Here is a 23,622-nt window from a genome sequence, read left to right as displayed (position 1 = left end):
GTTCATAAAATAAACAAGACTGGCGTCATAAAAAATTTTTTGATGGCGCCATTTTTTTAATGAGTTAGTGCGTTGGAAGTTACATTCCTAGTTGACTTCCACTGAAAGCTTGGTGACATTCGGTTCGGTGGAAGCGAAGTTATTGCGTCTAAAGTGTCAATATGTTTGTGTCATCGGTACAAAAATGAGTTTCGAACAAAGAGCTAATATCAAATTTTGTTTTAAAATCGGTAAAACGGTTACCGTAATATGTAAATTGATGAAAAAAGTGTTTGGCGATGATTGTCTATCTCGTGCAAGAGTTCATGAGTGGTTTATACGTTTCAGAGATAGTTGTGAGGACATAAATGACAATGAACATACGGGTCGCTCAAAATCAGTAATCACCGAAAACTTCATCGAAATTGTTTCTAAATTTATCAAAAATGAACCGAAATCATCATTGAGTTGATTATCTCCAAAACATCGATTTATTGCATTTGAACTGATCATTTGGACTTACGAATGCTCTGTGTACGTTTCATTCCGCACAAGTTAACTGAGGAACTGCTCAGAATTCAACATGCGAAAGACCTCATTACAGAGGCGAGAAAAGACGAGAACTTCCTTTACAACATTTTAACTAGCGATGAAACGTGGTGTTTCCAACATGAACCTGATGGGCCGAATGGAAGACCCCAGACGAGCCACCACCCTAAAAATCGCGTTTGGAGAAGTCAAAAATCAAGTCGATGGTCATTTGTTTTTACGATTCCAAGGGAATTGTCACAATGGATCAAACCGTCAATGCAATTTTCTCTCTTGGCATTTTGAAGCGTTTGTTGCATTGCATTCGTTGAATTCGCTCTGAATACCGCGAAGGAGGAAGCTGGCGCTTATTGCATGATAATGCACCATCTCATCGATCCACTCTTGTGACTGAATTTTCGACTGGAAATCGTATTTTAACCATCAATCACTCACCGTATTCACCTGATATGGCTCCCTGTGACTTTTAACTATTCGAAAAATTGCATTTGACCATAAAAAAACGTTTTGCGTCCATAGAGGCCATCCAAAAGGCTTGTACCGACATCCCGAATCACATTCCGGTCAATGACCTGAAACACTCTTCCGAAAAGCTTTTAGATTGAGCAAAACAGTGTATCGAAGCCAGAGGGGACTATTTTGAATAAATAAACTCGAAGTTATCAGAGCAAAGCTCCTGTCCCATTCAATATACGAGTATTTTCTTTCCCGCTGCGTAGAGCGTCAACTATCCACTCTTTTTAAAACGAGCCCAAACTTCACAATTCTCAATCGCTTCCTTTTAGCACAAGTTGATGATGTACATATCTACATATTTTCCTCGTTTTATACTACCACTAAATTTCTTTATTAATAATATTTATGTAGCTTTACATTATTACATTCATTTTGAGTTAAATTCACATTTATTTTTATAATCGATATACTTCTAATTTCTACGTTTACATATATACACACAAGTAAATATAAAGTCGATATTAGCAAGGGAGTATTTGTTCACGCTCGTGACTGAAGAGAGAAGCAAAACAATACATTTTTTTAATTTATTTTTTTTTATATAAAAGCTTCATTCTGATTGTCTTTCAGCTTCAAAATATCCATATTAGTTTTTCTACGAAGAACTCCTATTTTACTTTTTGGCTTTCATTTCTGCTCCCACTCTTTCTCTTTGTTGCCAGTGCTTCTCACTATAGAACGCACCTTAGTTTTCTAATGCACTGTAGCTGCGCCAGTGTTAATGCATGCAGTAAGCAACCAGCAATGTCAATAGTGTGGAAATGCCAAAATTGGCGTAATTGGTTGCTGCACCAGCACGTACCAAACCGGAGCTCTCGGCCAGCGCTATATTGGAGATGGACTGCCGCGCGTAATAATTGCCCGGCAATTTCATGATATCTGGCTGATGGCCGGGACTGAGTGGTGCTAATGCAACCGAACCCTCTGGCACTTCTATTGGGCGCAGCTCGGTATTGAGTGGTGCCAATTTAACGCTAGTTTCCGCATTGCTAATAGGTGCTGGAGCCGTTGTGGGAGCGAGAGTCGTTGTCGTCGTTGTTGTAGAGTCCGCTGCATTCGTTACGGTAGGTGAAGCAGTTGGAGCAGGTGTCACCTCAGCCGGCGGTGGAGCGGGGTAGCAAGCAATTTTTTCAACTTCAATGGTTTTAGTACTGTCAGCAGGATCTGGCTCAGGCACACGTACAGGCACACAAATTATTCCACCAGCTGCTGGAGGCTGCTCGGGAACAGCAGCTGCACCGGGAGCAGCAGCTGCACTGGGTGCGGGGACTGCATCAGAGGTAGCAACAGGAGCCGTAGCGCCAGCATTTGCGGCAGGTGCGGCATTGAGTGCTGGAGCACCAACAGCAGTGGTGATAGCAGCACCTGCAGCGGCAGCGCCCATCGCGGCTCCTACGTTGCCACCATTTTCAGGTGCTGGTGTGTCAAAGGGTGCAAGTTGCGGTGCGCCTGGATTTTGTGGTGCGGGTTGCGCAAAATTGGGTGATGGTGCATAATTTTGTGGTGCATAATTTTGTGGTGCATTGGGCTGAGCTGCAGCCGCAGGCGCCGCTGCGTTGGTTGTGATGACGGTAGTACCGGAACCGGCATCTGTAGTTGTCACAGAGCCAGGCGGGCCATTGTTGATGATGATGATGCGGTCATCTCCCCCACTGGCCGGAGGAGCGCTACCACCACCGCTATAACCACCGCCAGCGGGCACGCGCTCGATAACTTTCGTCTGTGATGGTGTGAGTGCATAGCCTAGAAGAGCACCTCCTAAAGCGCCAGCAGCCAAACCAGAACCTGTGGGGTGAGAAGAGAAACGTAAAGAAAAAGATGAGAAAGGATCTTGGAAATTGATGATCGAGGAAAATTAAAAAAAAAAATTAAATTTTATTTAAATAAAATAAATTTAAAAAAATATATAAAATAAATCAAAATCAAATGAAATAAAATCAAAATTAAATTACCTATTCAAAATTAAAATCAAATGAACTAAAATGAATGGGGGCAGAATCAAAAATGATGGCGCCACTTACCAAATCCCAGACCCGATGAGGACTTAACGGGAGGTTGTGCATAATAAGTTGCACCAGCTGGTAATGATGAGCCGGCCGGAAGAAAAGTAGCTCCTGCAGGCACTGCTGCTGCTGCCGGATAATAGCTAGCACCGGCAGGTACTCCACCAGCTGAGGGATAATAAGTAGCTCCTGCAGGTACATGACCTGCTGGGTGATAGCTAGCTCCAGCTGGCAAAGCCCCCGCGGAAGGATAATAAGATGCACCAGCAGGCACTGCACCGGCTGGGTGATAGCTTGCACCAGCTGGTAGCGAACCGGCTGGGTGATAGCTTGCACCGGCTGGCAGCGAACCAGCTGGGTGATAGGTAGCGCCAGCGGGCACTGATGAATGATACGTGGCACCAGCCGGCAAATGCGACGGTGAATTGTAATAGGTTGCACCGGCAGGTAAACTTTGCTGTGGATAACTGGATTGTACACCTTGCACATTAGTCCGTTGTATAGGTGTATAGGAGCCACTACCAAAGCCGCCAGTCGAATTTGCGCGTGGCCGATATGTCTGCGCCGGTGTCATTGAGCCTCGATAAGCTGTATTAGACGAAGCAGCGTTGCCAACTGGTGCGCTGGGATTATAAGTCTGGGCAGGTGTCATCGAGGCGCGATGGCCTGTATTAGTCGCGGCCGCATAGCTTGGTGGTGGTACGTTCGGTTTGTAAGCTGAGGAAGCGACTGGTGCTGAAGCCACAGGTGCGGTCGCCTTGTAAGCTGGCGGTGGTTCATTTATATTTGTACGCGCCCCACCCACTGTATTGGATGACGAGTAAGCAGGAGGTGGACCTTGTGATTTGGGCACATTCCATCCGATAGGCGATGCAGTGGCAGAAGGGCGCGACTGTGTATGTGTTGGCTGCGAATGACTTGTTATGGAACTCTGCTGTTTTGGCGGTGACGAATGATAACCGCCACCATAGGTGAGTTTTGTTGCATCCGAATGCGAATAGGAGGGACGCGAAGCTGACGATGATGTATGAGAATTGTAGCCGCCGCCATAAGAGCTATGCGAAGTGGATGAAGTGCGGCGTGGAGTGTATGAACTGCTGCTGCTGGAGCTACGACGACTACTACTACTGTAAACACGTTTTGCGTCCACGAACAAGCAATTCGATAATAGGAGGCAAATAATGGTCATGCAGAAGAACCTGAGGCGCGTTGGACTCATTTTGGTAGCTTTTGAGGAGCACAATGGTGCTATCACTGCCACTTGCTGGAAATACATAAGAGCATAGCACATGCATAATTAATGAATAAAAGTGGAAGTGTTTAGCTGATGGGTGAACTACAAAAACTACAAAAGGGAGGGTGGCATACCCTGCGTAAAATAACTACTAAAGTACTTTTTGACAAGTTTTGACAATTTACTCACTTCTTATTTAATTTTAATAATTTCTTATGAGAACAGAGTTCATTCTTGTACAAAATGTCAAACGTTTGTGCATATTAAAAAAACAACATTCAAAATTTTATAAAAATTTCATTTTTTTTAATCACAATTTTTGGAAAAATTGTTGGTATGCAGTAGCAAATGCAGAACTTTTAAAATTTGAGTGCTTGAAATTGACTTGAGAGCCATTCTCTAATGAGCTTTTTTTCTTATAATTTCATGTGAAATCCGAATCTGCAAATTATCCCACCCTAATGTACATAAAAAAGAGGAAATATTTATCTATTATAAAACATAATATATATAAAATGTTTATGTATGCATCTAAAAACTGCATTTTCTTAACTTAACTGCACATTGGCGATAACTGCGCCATTTCATTTGTTTAAGCGGATAATTGAATAATGCACTGCACACTATAAAGCTGGGTTCTTTTGCTCCATTAATTTTTTGTAATAAAACCTATTACTTTTCGCCTTATCACTAGATTCTCTGAATTGATCATCATCATTTCAATTCAAATAATTACCGCTGAGTTCAAGTAAACTAAAAATAGCATTCGTTAAATTTTTTGAAGTAACCGATCATTCACGTCTGTGTAAACATGCGAGCGAATAAAATATAACAAACGATTCATTCAAAATTAAAAAAAAAAGTATAATTAACAATTTATTTATTTAATCTTCAAAAGAGACCAAGATTTTATGGTACGAAAGCAAAACTTATCGCAAATGACGAGAATTTGGCACAAAGACTGGCATTTTTGCTAAATACCAATGAATTTAAGGAAAAAAACTCAAATTGATTAAGGGGTTAGGGGTAGTCAGAATTTTCAAAAAATCGATTTTTTTTTTGCATTTTCTTAAAGTATAATGTTTTAAAAATATTGTGTAAAAATTTGAAGTGAATCCGACAAATACTTTTCAAGTTATTCAACAATTAACAAAGGGCGCTCGGCCGCTCCGGAGCCGATAGCAAAACTTTAAATGCGTTTTTCTCAAAACTATGTTTTTCAAACTGGTGAACACTGTAACTTAAAAACCGCTACGTAGATTTCAATAAAATTTATACAGCTTTTGAAAAACATAAAAAACTTGTGCCTGATCGAAGGATTTTTTTTTTCAAAAATTTCGATTTTTTTTTAACAATTAACTGTTGGTTTTTTTTCTAAAATCTGGAAAAAATTTTCTGAGGCCGCCATTTTGTTCATTTTGAAAAAAAAAAAGCTTTGATCAGGCACAAGATTATCTATTAATAAAACTAATTTTTCTTGTCCGATTGGTTTTAGGTGAATCTGCAAGGACTTGTGATGTTCACCGCAAGGGACTTCTGGAGAAACGGGCTTCACACAAACAGCGATAACTTTTGCAATTATTAATTTTTTTTTTTGAAATTTTGGTGAAGTCAAGTTAAAACATGATGTTTTTATGCTATGTTTTTATTTTTGTTAAATAAATTAATTAAGTAGCAAAAAAAAATTCGTGAAAATCATCATTTTTTCGGGCCTCTGACTACCCCTAACCCCTTAAGGCGGGATTGTTGTTATATTCACAGAACTTCCGTTTACCAGTGTGGCAATCCATCAAAAAACGGCGGAAGCAAAGTTATACAGCTAATAAATATTTGCTAGAGTTTCGTTAAAATTTTTATTTCTCCTCATAGTTTGAAGCTACTTTGAAATATTTGATTATTTTCCAAACTAATAAATTATAATTTTTTAAGCTGTAAATCACTTAATGTAAATTTCTAAGAATTTCGTGTACACCTATCTCTAGCTATCCCGCTCTAATCAATATATTGTATATGTAATGTACTATATACATATGTATGTCTACGTGTGCGTGTCCGTACATATACAGTGGCGGTAAAAATAAAAGTTATTGACTATTTATTTTTATTATTTTTTTTAATATAGAACAAGAACAAAAACCATATAACTTAAAGTTATGAAATTTGTACAATTTTTTTAACACTTCGACAAAATTTCATACTCTTTAATCACAATTTTTAGAGGAAAAAAATAAAAACTTTTCGAACATTACTTATACGGCAAAAAATGAAAAACACCGTTAACGAAACAAAATTATCAAAAATCGGCGTGAATTTTGAACCGCTTTCAATTTGCGTAATAGAGTGAGTAGTCGCTCACACCCTAGTGGTTGGCACCTTTTCGCTTTGTACTCTTAAAATAAGTAACCCCTTACATTTAAAACGTCTTCAAAAATGATTTAATTATTGGGGCATTGACGCAGCAGTTCCCAAGTTTAGTAACTATAATTGATTTTTTTAGCAATATTTAAATAAAGAGTATTGAGCTCCGCGCTTCCTGTACTCTTTGCCGTAGCTCATTGGCAATTTTAATTTTTTTTTACTCAACCTGAACTTTAATATCGTTCCACAGATTTTATAAATATACTTATACATATAATATTTAGAATGGATTTCGACGACAGAATTGTTTGTATGCTCTTGGGGAAATTCATAACAACGCCATGAATATAAGAATTGTAATCTCGGAGGACAAAAATAATAGAGGTCCTGAATCTATTCTGTATGCAGAAGAAGAGAAAAAAAGTACAAAAAAGCAATTTTCCTTTTTCTCATATAACTTAATACTGTACAGAAAATTATCATCATTATCAGAAGAAATCCATTGATGGTTGGGCGATGCAAGAATCATTCTCAATTTAATTTTCAGACCTGGTCGAATATCTTAAAAACACTGGCCAGGAAGAAATTATGGAAGACACTTCGCGTATATATATTTAATGCATCTAACATATTAAAGCTAAGGATTACAGACTCAACTTGTAATAAAGAACTTGTGAGTGACTTAGAGAATGATGAGTTAAAACCATTAGTTCCGACTCATATATAGAGGCAATCTATTTGATGTTTGAAGTTCTTAAGGATCTGCTTAATGATTGAAGTTCTTAAAGGATTTTATTATAAATTTCGTAATTTTTTGTGCTAATTTATGAATTAATTATTGTTCTAAATTTGTGTTCCCTCAGTATTGTTAAATAATGCTTTTGTTCCAAAAATATTACGCAAAATGGCACCCATAAGAAAATTTAATATAACTAAAAATAATGAATTTGTTTAAAAAAACTATTTATTTTAAATTTTTAATTTATCCATTTAAGTTATTTATAATTAATTTAATTATATTAATTTTAATTATTTATGAAATTTAATTAAATCTTATAGTATGGGTATACAAATCCTGAAAATTATGATTTTCAAAATCTGGAAAAAGTTAAGTGTCCGACAACTAGCGTCTTCAGCCTACGAATATTATACCAAAATTGAATGGGATACGAATTTTTCTAAAAACTCGGGCTAAAAGTATGAAATTTTGATAAAAAATTAGACTTTTTTCAAAATTGCAAAAAACTGGGACTAAAAAGTATAAAATTTTAATAAAAAAAATTGGACTTTTTTCTAAATATCTAAAAACTGGGCTTAAAAAGTATGCAATTTTGATAAACAAAATTTCGTTTTTTTATTATTGTGCCTGTTTTGAAACTTTGGTTGTTGTTGCAGTATGAGCTATATTTTTTGTAAGAATTAATAAATCGTCAAAACTTGGTAATATGACGTGCTCTAACATTTTGACCGCCACTGTTTATAATATAATATGTCTCCCGCTTTTACTATTTATTTAGTTGTTTTCGCTTGTCAGTCATAATTGAGATGGGTAGATTTAAAAACAAGCAAACCGTTGTTGCATTAGAGCTGGAAAAGTGCGCACTGGAATTCGAATGAGAAGCCTTCAATTTACTAAATTACGTTGCTTTTTATTTATTTATAAGCATGCATATATTTGTGACTAAATTTTCGAATAAAAATGGCTGCTTTTGCTTGTGTTGATTTTAATGGGCCATATGCAGATAAGCGGCCCCAGTTTTTAACTACCAAATGGGGGCCGCCTGGATGATGTATGAATGGAGTAAATATATTTTACTTACTTGAACATAAATATTTCAAAGTTGAATTAAATGAGGTGGGACAAAAGTGAATTCTTTTAGTACGTGAATTACTAAAGCGAAATACAAAAATAACACTTTTATTTGCATCAGAATACATAATTTTCTCGATATTCTTTTGTTTTCTCTATTGTGTATTTTCATTGCTGGTATTATTTAGTTTTCAAATAAAATTGAAAATTAATTTATTGCACTAGGCAACAAAATATCCAACTGATATTTTTTTCCTATGTAAATTATTTGATCTGCAAGCCTCCTTAACCAATCAAAATTTTCTTGTGACTAGTAAATTTTCTTTAATTCTGTGGACTAATAACGCCAATCAATAAATTTTAATGCATGCCTAAAGCATTATTTACTTATATCAATAGTTTAAGTGTATTAGGAAGAAATTTTTAGAATCTTTTAACTTTTTTCTAAGAAAAGAAATTTTTTACAATTTTACTTTACATTTTGAGCACACTCGTATATTAGGTTGCTCCTAAAAAAATATCAGAAATTTTTTTTAAAAAATTGTATGTAATGTACCAGCAAACATTATGAAATAATAGTAACATTTCGGAACAAAAATTCTTGTTGCCTAGTATTATTTCTATTTCGTTTTTCTTCGAGCTACACAGCATAAAAAAAATAAACTCAGTGCAATTATTAAAAATTGAGCTTACATGCATTCAAGTTTGTTTGTATGTGCGTGTGCTTGTATTGTTCATCCGCGTATTGTTAAACATTTACAAAAATGCCGATATGCAGTTGATGTGTCATCGCTTATTCATCAAGTTTACAGCGAAACAATAAGAGGAGATGATAAGTTTTTCAGCCTTATTTCACATCAAAAAAATTGCATGGAATTTTTTTTTTGTTCCGAGTTCGGCAAATTTTCTCAGTAAACTTCGGAGTCAGCAGCTGATAACTACATTTTCAATGCATTTATAATATTATAAGCTATTTAATAAAAAATGCTATAGTTGGTAGTATTCACGATGTTCGAAATGCAGAGATAAGCCAACATCAGACCGTTAACCGGCTCTCAGCGATTTTGAAAAAATCAGCTGATTGGCGGTATCATGAAAGCAATTGAAAATATGAAAAAACTAGATTGTGTTGGAGATATATAAAACAATTAATAAAGTATTCACTCATGTTGCTTCGTTGCCGTCTAAACAACAATTGACGGGATAAATGTGAAATGAGTGAACAGAATTCAGCTGCCAAGTTGCCGGTGAAGTGGTAGCCGAAGTTAAATATTCTCACAACTTTGCTTCGGATTTCTAGCCAGGTACTGTGTGCCAGTGTTCAACCATCCTCCGTTTTTAACTACATGTTGCAATATTCATTGAAAAAAACAGGAAATCTTTAAGCTGTAAAAGAGAAACCGACACATGCCTTTAGAGAATACATAGCATTGTAGAGTTGGTGAGGAGGGTACATTGAAAGCGAAGAATATCTGTGAAATCAAAATGAAATATTCCACAGCTTTGATGTAGTTATTTAATAGCCCCATTTCGCATTTTATTTGTAGTACAAGATGGCGCTAAATTAATTTTATTTATGAATAAGTTTTTTTACTAAATAAAAAAAAAAAATGATTTTGAGTGATAGAAATCTTTATTTTGACCTTTAGGCGCTCCAATGCTTGTCTGTTTGTATACTGCAGCTGTCCAGTTCACAAGTGTCAAATATGATTTACCATTGCCATTTGCAAAAATGATAAGTCTTCCTATAGAATGCTTAATTTTGCGCCACCTCTAAGTCTGTAAGTCTATGTAGGGCTATAAGCCCTTTTTTAAGTATATTCGAGTTTATTTTCTAATTTGTGGTGTATATTAATATGTCGAGCTCACGTTTTTAAGCTGCCTCTAAACGACTTATGATTTTTATGACAATCTCATGTAATTTTCATGCCAAAAATACGGTCGGACGTTTCCTACTAGTTCCATGTGCAGAATGGGCATTGAATACGGGACTAGCCGGATGGTAATCCGACACAAACCAAATCGTCAACGGCGTTCTGAGACAGCGCCATAAAGAGTATGCCAGAGATATCAAATCGTTTGGTCTTCGAGTCAAATGTGCAGATCATTTCGAGAGACAAATTTATCACTGAACGCTTTTTTCGATATTTAAATTGATAGTTTGTGAGTAGTGTGCGGGTGACGTCATCTTACGGTAAACGAAGGTCTGTAAAAACATCTTTCCGCAAGTTTTGCAACAACAAAAAAAACAATTTAAGTGTCTATTGCACAATAGGTTAAGCTGCATGCTCAATATATTTTTATGTTTGCGTATATATGCTGTGACTTGTTAAAGCTTATAAACTCATATTCACTGCAAAAGCATAAAATCAATTCCATTTTTAATTTTATTATACTCGTATTATATTTTTTTTATTATATATTAAAATTGCATCATATCGTTACGCATGCACCACTGTCAAGCTCAAGCCTCTCTCTCTGTGTCTCTCTGGCCAGCTAGCATTGTAAACACCTACCGATGTGTGTTTGAGTCTGCCAATCAACAACTCTTATGTAGTTGGGGTTTCACTCGAATGATTAGTTAAATGTGTCAGTGACAAATGAAGCTGTAGTGGGAAGCATAATCAGGTAGGCAACGACTATCGAAAGCTTCAACATGTGAAGTGTGAAAAACCATTAAAAATATACAACTAAAGAAACATATTTACCATCTCACTTGGTTTTATATGAATATGATGATATTTAATTTTACTCTTAAGCAGTTAATTTTCACACGGATTTCATACGTAAGGATTTACCAGGTGGGTATGCACAAGTAATCGTGTACAAGTGTAACAAAGGCTCGGTGACTTATTAGTAAAGGAATTGCTTTAGTTTATGAGTAGCTGGAATAATTAAAATGGAATATACCTATAGGTGTATAGAAACATTTATTATCATACATATGCATACACATATGCTCACATAATTAATAGTGGAGTGCCCAGGGGTTTTGACCTCGGATCTCGTAGGGACTGAATGAATTGCCATGTAACCAACAGGATTTTCTTTTGTATGCTCTAAATTGTAACTTCTACCAATATTATATTGTGCAATTAATTTTTTCATTGTTTAAACAAAAAAATATGAAAAATTAATATATTGGAGCATAATATTGAGTTGGAAAAGTTTTTTTTTTAGTTCTACGTTAAATTTTACTTAAATAGATAAAGACAAACATCTTCCCAACGTTATATATTATTGGTTATATTATGGCTGGAAGTGGGATAAAAGAAGTTCTTTCTACCATTTATCCAGAAAATACGATTGATCACATAACGTCAGGACGTGCCTATGCTAGAGCAGTACGTGCTCATACCTTATTGCAGCAAGCTTTAGCACAATTAATTTTTGAAGATCTTAAGGAGAATAATGCGGATTTTTTAAATGTATTGAATGACGAACAAATATCGATGTTTTTTGAAATGTTCAATTACAATGAAATTACAGAAAACCAAGGATTTCAAATGCTGAGTAGAATTTTTGAAGATAAGTTAGTTGAGCTTGAAAATAAAAATAAAACATCAAAACTATGGATTACGTATTTTCGAATGGTAACAATATTGAAAGACTTCATTGCTGCCGACCGTATGGGGGATTGGAATTTACATCTACATAGTATTGATCTGATGATTCCACTATTCCACGCATCAGGACATTTTCCCTATGCGAAGGCTGCACAAATTTATCTGCAAGATATGAAGGAATTACAGTATATAATGGATCCAGCAGAGTTCGAAAAATATATGGTACAACAGGATATTTCACATCTAGGCGATCAGATTCTGGTATTGCAAGTGATCAGACTATTGAGCAGACTTTAATGAAAGGAATGAGCATCGAAGGGGGTCCTTTTAAACGAGGTGCCACTGAAAGTGTAGTTTATAAATGGATAGAGGAATTATTTATAGTAAAGATATTATTCAAAGCATAGACAATTTTTGTGACATATCTTTCAATAAAAGTCATCAACACAGTGATTCTACAGATGCTAGAATAGAAAGGGATGGTATCGATGTAAAAAGATTGGTAGACTTTTTCAAAGAACACAGTCCTTTTCCTGATACAGATGCAATTATGTCAATTGCCACTGGAATTACCGGTGATAAAAGTATAAATTGTTACAATGCTTTTGAAGAAGGTTTAAAAGTTATGAAGAAAATCGAAGGGAAAAATGTACGCGAATTGAAGTTTTTAAGGAAAGATAAAATAAATTCTCTATTGGCTAAAAATAATAAAATAAAAATTCATAACAATGTTATTCCCGTTGATCCATTGTTGCTGTTTCAACGTATTTGTGTGTTGAAAAAAACAGATGATGAACTAAAAACTTATATGAATTATGAACTGGCACCATATCCACTTGCTCTGTTTGAAGATGGCCAAATGCGAAAGACAAAAAAATCAACTTTCTACGAATTATTCCCAGAAATTCAGATTAATTTGAAAAGCTTAGAAAATGTTCATTATGTTATTGATGGAGGCATGTTGTTATATCGTTGCAAATGGCAATTAAATGAAAGATTCAAAATGATATGCGAACATTACGTAAGATATTTGAGGAATAATTATAATAACGCATACGTGGTATTTGATGGATATAAGAAGGACGGTATTAAATCTGCTGAAAGGAATCGTCGCGCACTAAAAAATATAAGTACAGATATTGAATTTGATGAAAATATGCCGTTAAAAATCGCTCAAGATAAATTTCTAACGAAAAAAAAAAAAATAAATCTCGCCTAATCGAAATGTTAAGAAAAAAATTAGCTGATAACAATATTTTTACATGCCAAGCGGAAAGCGATGCAGATAAATTAATTGTTGATACAGCAATTAGTTTAGAATCTCAAAATATTGTTGTAATTTCTGAAGACATTGACGTCTTGGTTGTGTTAACGGCATTGACGCCTACTGATCGTGAAATATATTTTTTAAAACCATCCCGAGGCAAAGTTAACCAACAAATATTTTCATCGAAAAGTTTAGAAAAATCTCTACCAGCATGTAAAGAACATGTTCTATTTTTACATGCTTTCACGGGCTGTGATACTACTTCTGCGTTTTACAATAAAGGAAAAATTAAGTTTATCAAAAATTTTGAGAAGCGGAATGATCTACATGACTCAGCAGCAGTATTTAAAAATGTACATGAAGATGCAAATAATATATTTCAAGCTGGTATTACATGTATTTTGGGACTGTATGGTGCTTCGGCAAAAATTACAGATTTGAATACATTCAGGTTCAATTCCTTCATCAAAGCAACTGGCAAAGACACAAGTGTTCTTTTATCTTCGTTACCTCCCACATCTGATACAGCATTTGAACACTTAAAACGGGTTTACCTACAAATCCAGATGTGGTTAGGGAATGATTTAATCATCGAAAATTGGGGATGGAACTATTCCAATAATACCTATCATCCAATATTTACGAATCAATTACCTGCTCCGGAAAATTTATTAAAAATGTTATTTTGCAATTGCATAAAAGGATGTGGAGCTGCATGCGGATGCCGAAAAACTGGATTATACTGCAGTGTAGCATGCCTACAGTGCAACGACGACAGCTGTCTAAATGTAGCGCCTATGATTAACATCAGTGAAATTGAAGATGATATTTGAAAAAATGTAAATTTTTCAATAGACAAATTTTTTTGTTAATTCATTTTTTTCTTTTAAATAGTCATAATTTTTTTGTTTTTAATAATTAATTAGATTTTACTTTTATGCTATAATAACAGAAAACATTTTTTTTTTTTTTTTTGTATGCTAATTATTTAAATAAACGAATAGTTTACATAATATTTTTTTTTAACATTTAATTATCCATGATCTATTTATTTTTTCATTTGCTTCCACTTCTGTTACAAAAACAATAAATTCTACAACGTTATTTGCATTATAGCACATAAGTTATTGCAATCATAAATTTTTGCTATTTAAAAATCAAATGCACAACTTTTCAATAGGTAGAGATTATTATTTATGTTATTCACAACACATTTTCGCAAAGATAATTTAATTTCATCTAGTCCCTAAGACATCCTAGGTTTAAACGTTTTTAACGCTCCAGACACTCCACTATAAGTCATTTCATCTTTTTACAATGTTCGCTATATTTTTCATGCCAACATTTTTTTAGTTATTTTTTTTTTAATTTTTAATCAAAGTTCCAAAGTAGGGAATTTCAGAAAAGCGTCATCAACGTGTTCAACTTTGAAATCAGAATCTTAAGAAAACATCTGGGTATGCACTTTTATCACCATTATCATTGTTAGCTCAACAACCCGGTCCCGGTCTTGGCTTGTTGCATCATTTGTCTCCAGTTCGATTTATCCCTCGCTTAATTTCTCCAATAAAATATACCAAATAGCTCGGCGTCTCGACCTGCGCCACCCAACCATCGGAGTTTTGTTCTTCCTTTAACTCTATTTCATCTGCACATACCCAGCAGGATTTTCTTCGGTGACTATGATTTATCTACCCTTATAATGTGACCATCCCATCGTAGACGAAATTGTCGTGACAGTATCCGGGGGGGTAATATAGTATATTATTTGAAGCACGTGATGGAATGGTATTCTCCAACTGCAACAAATATTTTTCGTAGGATTTTACGCTCAAAAACGTTGAGTTTTTGTTCAACGGTATTGTTTAGTGTCCAAGTTATTTTAGTTATTTCTTCGGTATTCCAAGAATATGACGTTTTTGGCGTCTTTGTAACGCAAAGTAGCGTCGATTCTTTGATCAATTTCAGTCGTTATGTTGTTTTTATTGCCCATTTTGACAGCGAGACATTTGAATTCCTGGACAACTTCGAAAATGTAGGGACCGATTTTAAGACTTTGGCCGATTTTCTGCACTACTTGTCCCTATGGTGATGACACCATTGCCTTCGTCTTGTGTGTATTAAGTGATAATCCCATTCTTCTTGCCGCTCTATCGATTTTTATAAAGGCTTGTTTTAGGTCATCAAGGGATGTCGCTGTAATGTCCAAATCATCTGCAAGATTATATCCATTTATGGTTGCACCAGTTTCCTTTATTACTTTTTCAAGGGCGAGATTAATCAGCAGGCATGAAAGACTATCACTTTGTCGCAGATATTTCTTGTTATGAATTCCGATGACAGCGAATTTCCAATTTTGACGACGTGTCTAACCTTTACTAATGTTGATTTTGTTAGTCGAGTAAGTTTTTGTGGAATGTCAAATTCGTCCATAGCAGCGCTATAGCCAAATGGGTTGGTGCGTGACTACGATTTGAAATTCAGAGAGAACATAGGTTCGAATCTCGGTGATACACAAAAATGAAGAACAAAATTTTTTTCTAATAGCGGTCACCTTTCGGCAGGCAAAGGCAAACCTCCGAGTGTATTTCTGCCATGAAAAAGCTCCTCATAAAAAATATCTGCCGTTCGGAGTCGGCTCGAAACTGTAGGTCCCTCCATTTGGCGAACAACATCAAGACGCACACCACTAATAGGAGGAGGAACTCGGCCAAATACACAAAAAGAGTGTAGGCGCCAATTATATACATATATATATAGAAGCGACGAGATGGATTCGTATTATCGTACTATCAGCAGCTTTGATGTCAATAAACAAATTAAATGTCGTTTTCTTTTATCAGCTACTACTTCTATTTTCTTCATAGCAGATGTTAAGGAGTGTTATCGATGTCTAGTTTTCACACTTGAATTTGTCCCCCTTCTTGTGGAGTCGGCAAATTATTCCGACTTCCCATTATTCTGGCATCGATCATCCTGACAAGCTTTTTTAAATACGGTGAATTTTTGCAATTTTATAGCTCATTTAATTTTAGTAAATAAAGGATGACTTTTGAGCTATTATCTTTCGGTTTAAACAGCTGACGACCGTTTCGTGTTTTGTTTCACTGTCAAACATCTTCAGTTTGGTCTATAATTTAGCCATGCATTGTCTACAAACGAACAACGCTTGCAAATCATTCAATTTTATTATAAAAGTGAGTGTTCTGTTAAGAAAGTTTAAGATCCAGTTTTTTTATCGAAAAATTGTGTTCAGCGACGAAGCTCATTTTTGGATCAATGGGTACGTAAATAAACAGAATTGTCGATTTTGGAGTGAAGACCACCCAGAAAAATTGCTAGAGCTACCCATGTATCCAGAAAAGGTCACACTTTGGATCGGTTTATGGCCCGGAGGTATCTTTGGACCGTACTTCTTCAAACTTCCTACTACTACTTTTCCTTCCCAAACTATGCCAATCTACTTTACTTGCTGGGAAATACAACTGGTTATGCAGAATTCTATCTTCTATCTATAATCTTTTAAATTGTAAGCTTTAATTTTTAAATTATGATTGGAAATACATGAACATTGAATTCCTATGGGAAAAATTCACTACCACATAAATTTTGTGAAAGTGTTTAAAGATCGATATTAGTTAACCACTTTAATTTCCCTTCACAAATGTCCAAAAAATGCTACCCTGCGCTTTATTTAAAAAAACTAATAAATTTTATTTTATAATTCTTTTTTTTGTCACCTTAATGTGCATATTCCTCATTTTCAATATGGTGATAAATAGCCTTAGAATTCAAAAGTACTGCAGTCTTCTTGAGGTTATCACCTCGCAAACCTTAAGAGATACTGGTGACTGGTGGTAATTAAAGAAATGGCTCCTTTGTATCTGTGGTAACTTATCTTTATATTCAAGCTCACAAATTTACTTTCATTTTGGATGGCTTCTATTTACACTTGAAATGAGTCCAAAGTAATTATTGTGCATTAAATCGCAAAATTTAAAAGATTTTTTAGCATCGTGCAGGGCTTGAAAATGACACAATTTATGGAGATTTAATTTACCCAAAAAAAATTTCTTTCCAAAAATGTGATTATTTGCCACTTTCCAAAAGGTAAATTTTCAAATCAAAAATCTTTAGTGCTTTACTGAACGAAAGAAAATGTGAATGCGACAGAATCATTTCCAACCGTACATACAAGTACATGCGTGAATGCTACATTTAAATCATGCAGTACTACTAATACTTCCACTACTATAAAAAGACAGTATAATTAAGTAATTGAACGATATGATCCAGATACTTTCAAACGTCATGAGCACAAATTGCCACTTTGCTTATTTCTGTGCAATGCGAGGGTGGCTGTAAACTATTTCCATTATTTCTACTCACCGTGTGCGACTGAATGAATCCACGCACGCAAAGACCTGAGCGTTCACTCAATTTTAGAATTCCTGATTTTAGATTTTTTTTCAATCTCTTATAGAATACGTTGATAAGTAAATTCATATCGCTCGTTTACCGGCAGAAAGTCATAATCCAAAAATATTATACAAAAATAACACCTGCTCTTCTTTTATAATAAATAAAATAATTCATGGCGGTATCTATTAACAATAACTCATAAAATGGAAATTTGGCTTTTTAAATTGAAAACTTTGAAGCTGTTTTCGGTTTTTTAATTAAGACACTCTTGCAGCAAATATCGCTCGTATTTGCTGTGAGAGAGTGCAGAATTAAACCACATTATATGGACCATTCGCCAACGAGAAGAAAAATTAAATCCTAATACTACATATGTATGTATGCAGTATCGGGTGTTTTATTAGCTGCATGAGAACTATCGATACCAATAGCTATGGTTTGACAACTGAGAATGGCAGACTATGTTGATATTTATGTTTAGTAAGGTTTGCGACATAGACATAGCGCAGCGAATAGAGATCCAGCAGCTACGTTGGCTAGGTCATGTCGTCCGAATGGATACAAACGCTCCGACTCTGAAAGTATTCAATACGCCACCAGCTGGTGGTTGCATAGGAAGAGGAAGGCCAGCTCTACGTTAAAACGATCAGGTGGATCAGGAATTGGTTTCACTTGGAGTTTCCAACTGGCGCCGGTTAACACGAGAACGAAACGACTGCTTTATTAAACTTGGTCAAAATCGCGTATCAATATTATTATCGCGCCAATCAATAAGAGGAAGAAGAAGAAGGTTTAACAAGTCGTCATGAATCGTTTAATGCCAGAACAACGCTTTCAAATTGTGGAAAATTACTTTGAAAAAAAATCTGTTCGCGAAGTTTATAGAGCGAAGTGTTGAAGAAGACGCCGAAATGTTGGTTCGTCGTCGTTCCCAACCAGTTGGCCTTTCTCCTTCGATTACGTGGAAAATATTGCGAAAATCTTTGCTTACGTGCCTAGATTCATACAGGTCGTGCAAGAATAAAACCAAATGACCATCGTTTGCGTCACATTTTTGTTGATTGACGAAGGCATTCGACAGCAATAAACGCGGCGCAATTTGGCTAGCATTGAGTAGACGAGCAGTCCCACTGTATAAGAGCTGCATAAGTACTGCGCAATGGTACCACAAGTAAAGCATTCTCCACCAACGCTGAAGTTAGACAAAGCTGGGTAAACTCATAAATTTCCAGAAAAACCAAGCTCAGAATGTTCAACGCATGTGTCAAGTCTACGCTGCTATATGGAAGTGAAACGTGGTTTGTTTCGAAAACAATCACGCAGAAACTTCAATGCTTCACCAACAATTGCTTCGCGATAATATGCAGAATATTCTGGTACATCATAATAAGTAATGAAGAACTTTGGAGACAAACCATCTTACGCCAGCTAACATCCAGGAAATGAAGTTGGATAGGGTACGCTCTTAAAAAACCATCCCACAGCATCACAAGAAAGGCCCTAGATGGGAAAAAGAAGCCGCGGCCGGCCAGAAAACACCTGGAAAATATCCGTCCTGCATGACTTATCCCACATAAACATAGCTAAAAAGCCATCGAAAAAACTAATTAAAACGTTTTGAGTTTGCTCCACAGCCCATCAGTTGGTCAATGAAGCGTTGGAAAAATATTATAATTTCGTATTCATCCAAATTTAATTTGAAATATTCATACAGAATGAGAAAAGTTCGCTAACCACGAAATAAGCGGTTCGATCCGCCTTGTTATCAAAGTACAGATAAGCATGGCGGAAGGGTATAATGAAGTGAGACAGTCCTTCTGTATTTGGAATTGAAGCGCTGCATCGAACACATAACATATTGGATAAATTTATATTCAAAAATATCCTTGAGAGTGTAACTCGTTTCCTCTATAAAGAGTAGAATATGTGACCATGAAGTTCCACATGATAACGACGCAAAGCACACCGCAAACCTCGTAAGAAATTGGAGAGCATCTAAAAAATTTAATGTCTTAATCGAAACTAGAGCAAAAGCCTGGTTAAGTATTTCTCCAGCAATCATTAACAATCTTATGCTTCTACAGGGTGGGCCATATAGCGTTTGCTTTTTGAACCACCTATTTTTTTGAGAATGGTAACACAAATGACATGTCAAATGTGTTCATAATTTACTTAAAGGTTCGACATTTACGAAATGGGACGATATGCGCTTGAACAAAATTGGGAAATATTGAAAGCCCTTCTTCTTCTTTCCTGATTTTCACATCGGTGGCTACGTCAATAAGCAAAATTGTCGGACTTGGGGCTCAGAAAATCTACACGTTACTGTAGAGAAACAAATGCATCCACAACGAGTCACTGTTTGGTGCGGTTTTTGGTCTGGCGGCATCTTCGGCCCATTTTTTTCGAAAATGAGCGAGGAGCCGTGGTTACAGTAAATGGCAAGCGTTACCGTGACATGCTCAACGAGTTGTTTCCAAAAATTGAAGAGGATGACATGGACGACATTTGATTTCAACAGGTCGGTGCAACTTGTCACACTGCCAAAGTTACACTCGAACTTTTGGCTGCCGTTTTTGAAAACCGAATAATCAGCCGAAATTCCTACATATATCAATTGGCCGCCTCGGACCTGTGATTTGAGCCCGTTGGACTATTTTTTGTGAGGAGCCGTTAAGGAAAAATGCTATGCGAACCATGCAGTTGCCATTCATGAAATTGGAGCCCAAACAATCGAAAATGCGCTTAAAAATTGGGTTGATCGAATGGCCTACCGTAAAGCCAGTCGTGGCAGTCATTTAAACGATATTATTTTTCATTCATAAATGACAATGTTCAATCTTCAAAATAAAAAAAAAGGTTTGAAAAAATATTGATTAGTTTTTTTTTATAGCCGATTCAAGAAGCAAATTTTACATGGCCCACCCTATATGAAGATACATATCGCATTAAAAGTGGTTATGCTATAAAACATCCAGTAATAATAATTAGTCTAATATAATATATTTTTGTCGCACTGAACATGGAATATATGGGCATAGGTATAATGCCACAGAATTAAAGAAATTCTGTGATTGTTTATGTTTTCTTTTAAGAGCTATTTACGCCTCATTTTTAAATAATAAAGATGATTGTGACAATAATAGGCACCAGTCCAATATGTTTTGTCCAACACTGTACATACTTCACACACTCTTACAGTTTTGGTATGGATGACGAGATCTTGATTACTAAATCAACAGTTTTATTGACTGTAGTTACAGATTTCCCTGCAAAACCCTATAGCAAAAAAATATAAATGCCTTAAGTTCATACCACTGGTGCACATACAAGTAGATTCCCTTTGTTTACTTTTTGAAAAAATCCGAGAGCCAAATATACCTAATTGCTTATCGGCCCGAGGGGATCAAATGTCGGATCAATGATTGGCATTGAAATTTCAAGTGAAATATAATTGAGTCTTACTTGCACAAATTCTTGGAGAACTTAAATGGAAAATATATGTGTATGTATATAAGTATATACAGAAAGTACAATAAATGCAGAAGTATATGGAAGGTGGAGCCAAATTTATCAAAATTTGGTTTTTGACTATATAAAAAAATGATTTTGGGTGATAGAAATGTTTATTCGAGTGCCAAATCGTATATTCATGGGCCCTCGTTTTAGAATTTCAACATTAAAGTACTTAAACAGTAATGAAGAATTCTTTGCTCTGTTCAGTTGGCTTCATCCGTATTGTATATTCATACATATTTTTCACTATAAGTGCTGAGCACAATTTGATCAATGGTTGCACATCATTTTTTTTTTTTTTTTTAAGAAAGTTATATACTTTTGCATTAATCAAATCATACTTATTTTACAAATCCCCTTTTAACACTGCTCATCACATTTCTACTATTTCAGATTAAAATAAATAAAAAAAAATATAAAATTGGCAGGCGTGTATATATAACTTCTCGAAATATTTGCTGAAGAGCACAAAGTGCAATAATAATAAAATTAACAACAAACATTTCCATTTAGCAAGCTTAGCAAAAATTATTTTCTTTGAACTTTCTCCAATGCTTTTAAATTCTTTTTAGAAATAATTGACAACTGCCTATAGATATTTGACCTCCAACACACTTTTGTAAAAAAAAAATATAATATTGACGTGTCCATAAATGCAGGTACATAGTTTTTCGTATTGCGCCACATATCATTTATTTATTATTATTTTATTTTTTTTTTCTATTTTATTTTATTTCAAAAACCGGTAGTAGATATAAATTCGTGCTCATAAATATTTCAAGCGTAATTAATTATTTATTCACTCACTTCACTGCGTTCACTTACTTGTTTTTATTCACTTATTGCTTCTGTTGTTGTAGGCGTGTTATGTATAAAAAGAGCAGCGCTTTAACGCACGCTTTGTACGCTTGATTTTACTATTACGATTATTTTTGGTTATGTATGGATTTGTACCCGTATACAATTTTGTGTTCGCTCTGTTCAAGGCTTGGGAGTAAACTGAACTCGAGATTTTTACGCGCAGCTGCTACTGGACTCGTTCGGGTCAGGTTGACTGAGTGTCTTTGTCTATTTCATTTAATTGGAATCAGTTTTTATTATCATCAACAGGGTCGGATTTACGCTAAGCGATAACCCAGAGCGCTGTGCAAAACGCCGCCTCAACAACTAAGGTCTATATAAAATATCATATTCAAGCAAGCGTAAAATTATTTATTTGAAATCAAAAGTCTTTTGTATTATAAATGAAATGGAGACACACGAAAATTATTTTTCACATTAAAAAGAATTATAAAATAGCAAACAAAATAATTAATTGAAACAAAATTTTAGGGTCTTCATAGGTGCATTGTGCGTGAAATAAAATGTGTCAACTAATGTAGATTCGTGAACCCAGAAATAAATTCTTCTTAAATCTTTCTACCTCTCACAAATTTCTCTGTGATTCAAACGGTGAAATCCAATGATAACTGGAAATATTTCATGAAACTTTTTATACGCGTACGCTATGTGGCTTTTCCTAATTCAGATTCAAGATTGTCTAGAATACCGCTAAAAGTATTCACTTTGAAATATCAGCTTTGATTTATCAGCTTCCCTACCTTCCTTTTTCTCAAAACGCAATTTTTGTGGCAGTGATTTGCAAACAGCAAGCTTTGGTGCTTTCAAATAACAAGTAACTGTCCGCTGTGGATTATAAATCAGTCGTGTTTACAAGGCATGAGTCACAACTTAACGATTTTGAGATCGGATGAATGTAATTGAATTGCCCGAAAGTCCCTTTCTTGTGGCATAGATAATCAGAAATATGGTTTGCCTAGCGAGTTAAGTATTGTAAGGTACAGTGTTGATATATTTTTAGAAAATGGAAACACAATAAAGATTTTCATCTCGCACACTAATTTTTTAGACATTTATACAATTACATCTCTGACCTCTTCAGAATGTAAAATTATGAAACAAATGTTGATGAAGTATTAAGTTTTACAAAGGGTGATCAGAGGTGTCGGACTTTAGATATAACGGGTGATCAATTAAGAGGAGTTTTTTCATTTGCGTTTTTTTACAGATCGCGCGCGAGTTGTGGCAAACTGTCATCGTGGATTTGTTGAACAGCGTTTGGCATTTCATCATGGAAAGACTCACACCGCAACAACGTCTACAAATTGTTCAACTGTATTATGAAAATGAGATTTCTGTGACAAATGTTTTTCGTGCGCTTAGACCGTATTATGGTCAACATAATCGGCCTGCCTTAAACACTATTCGACATACCATCAACAAATTTGAATCCGAATATTCATTGGTGGATAATTCTCGACCGAATAGACCACGTCCAGCAAGAAGCATTGAGAATATAGCGGCAGTAGCAGAGAGTGTACGTGAAAACCGCGATGAATCGA

The 23,622-nt window shown here is 35.3% G+C and overlaps 1 protein-coding gene across 1 annotated transcript; it reads right to left on the bottom strand.

The window, feature by feature from the left end:
- Nucleotides 1–1,386: 1,386 nt before the first annotated feature.
- LOC129247190 (uncharacterized) lies at nt 1,387–22,254 on the bottom strand. Its single transcript, XM_054886192.1, has 3 exons — nt 22,046–22,254; nt 3,066–4,311; nt 1,387–2,829 (listed from the first exon to the last, which is right to left on the bottom strand). The coding sequence occupies exons 2-3, from the start codon at nt 4,264–4,266 to the stop codon at nt 1,763–1,765; spliced, it is 2,268 nt and encodes a 755-aa protein (XP_054742167.1). The 5' UTR covers nt 4,267–4,311; nt 22,046–22,254; the 3' UTR covers nt 1,387–1,762.
- Nucleotides 22,255–23,622: the final 1,368 nt, after the last annotated feature.

This window comes from Anastrepha obliqua, chromosome 5, assembly GCF_027943255.1.
Source record: "Anastrepha obliqua isolate idAnaObli1 chromosome 5, idAnaObli1_1.0, whole genome shotgun sequence".
NCBI lineage: Eukaryota > Metazoa > Arthropoda > Insecta > Diptera > Tephritidae > Anastrepha > Anastrepha obliqua.
Note: the sequence above shows the minus strand (reverse complement) of the source record. Positions and strands in the feature narration are given on the sequence as shown.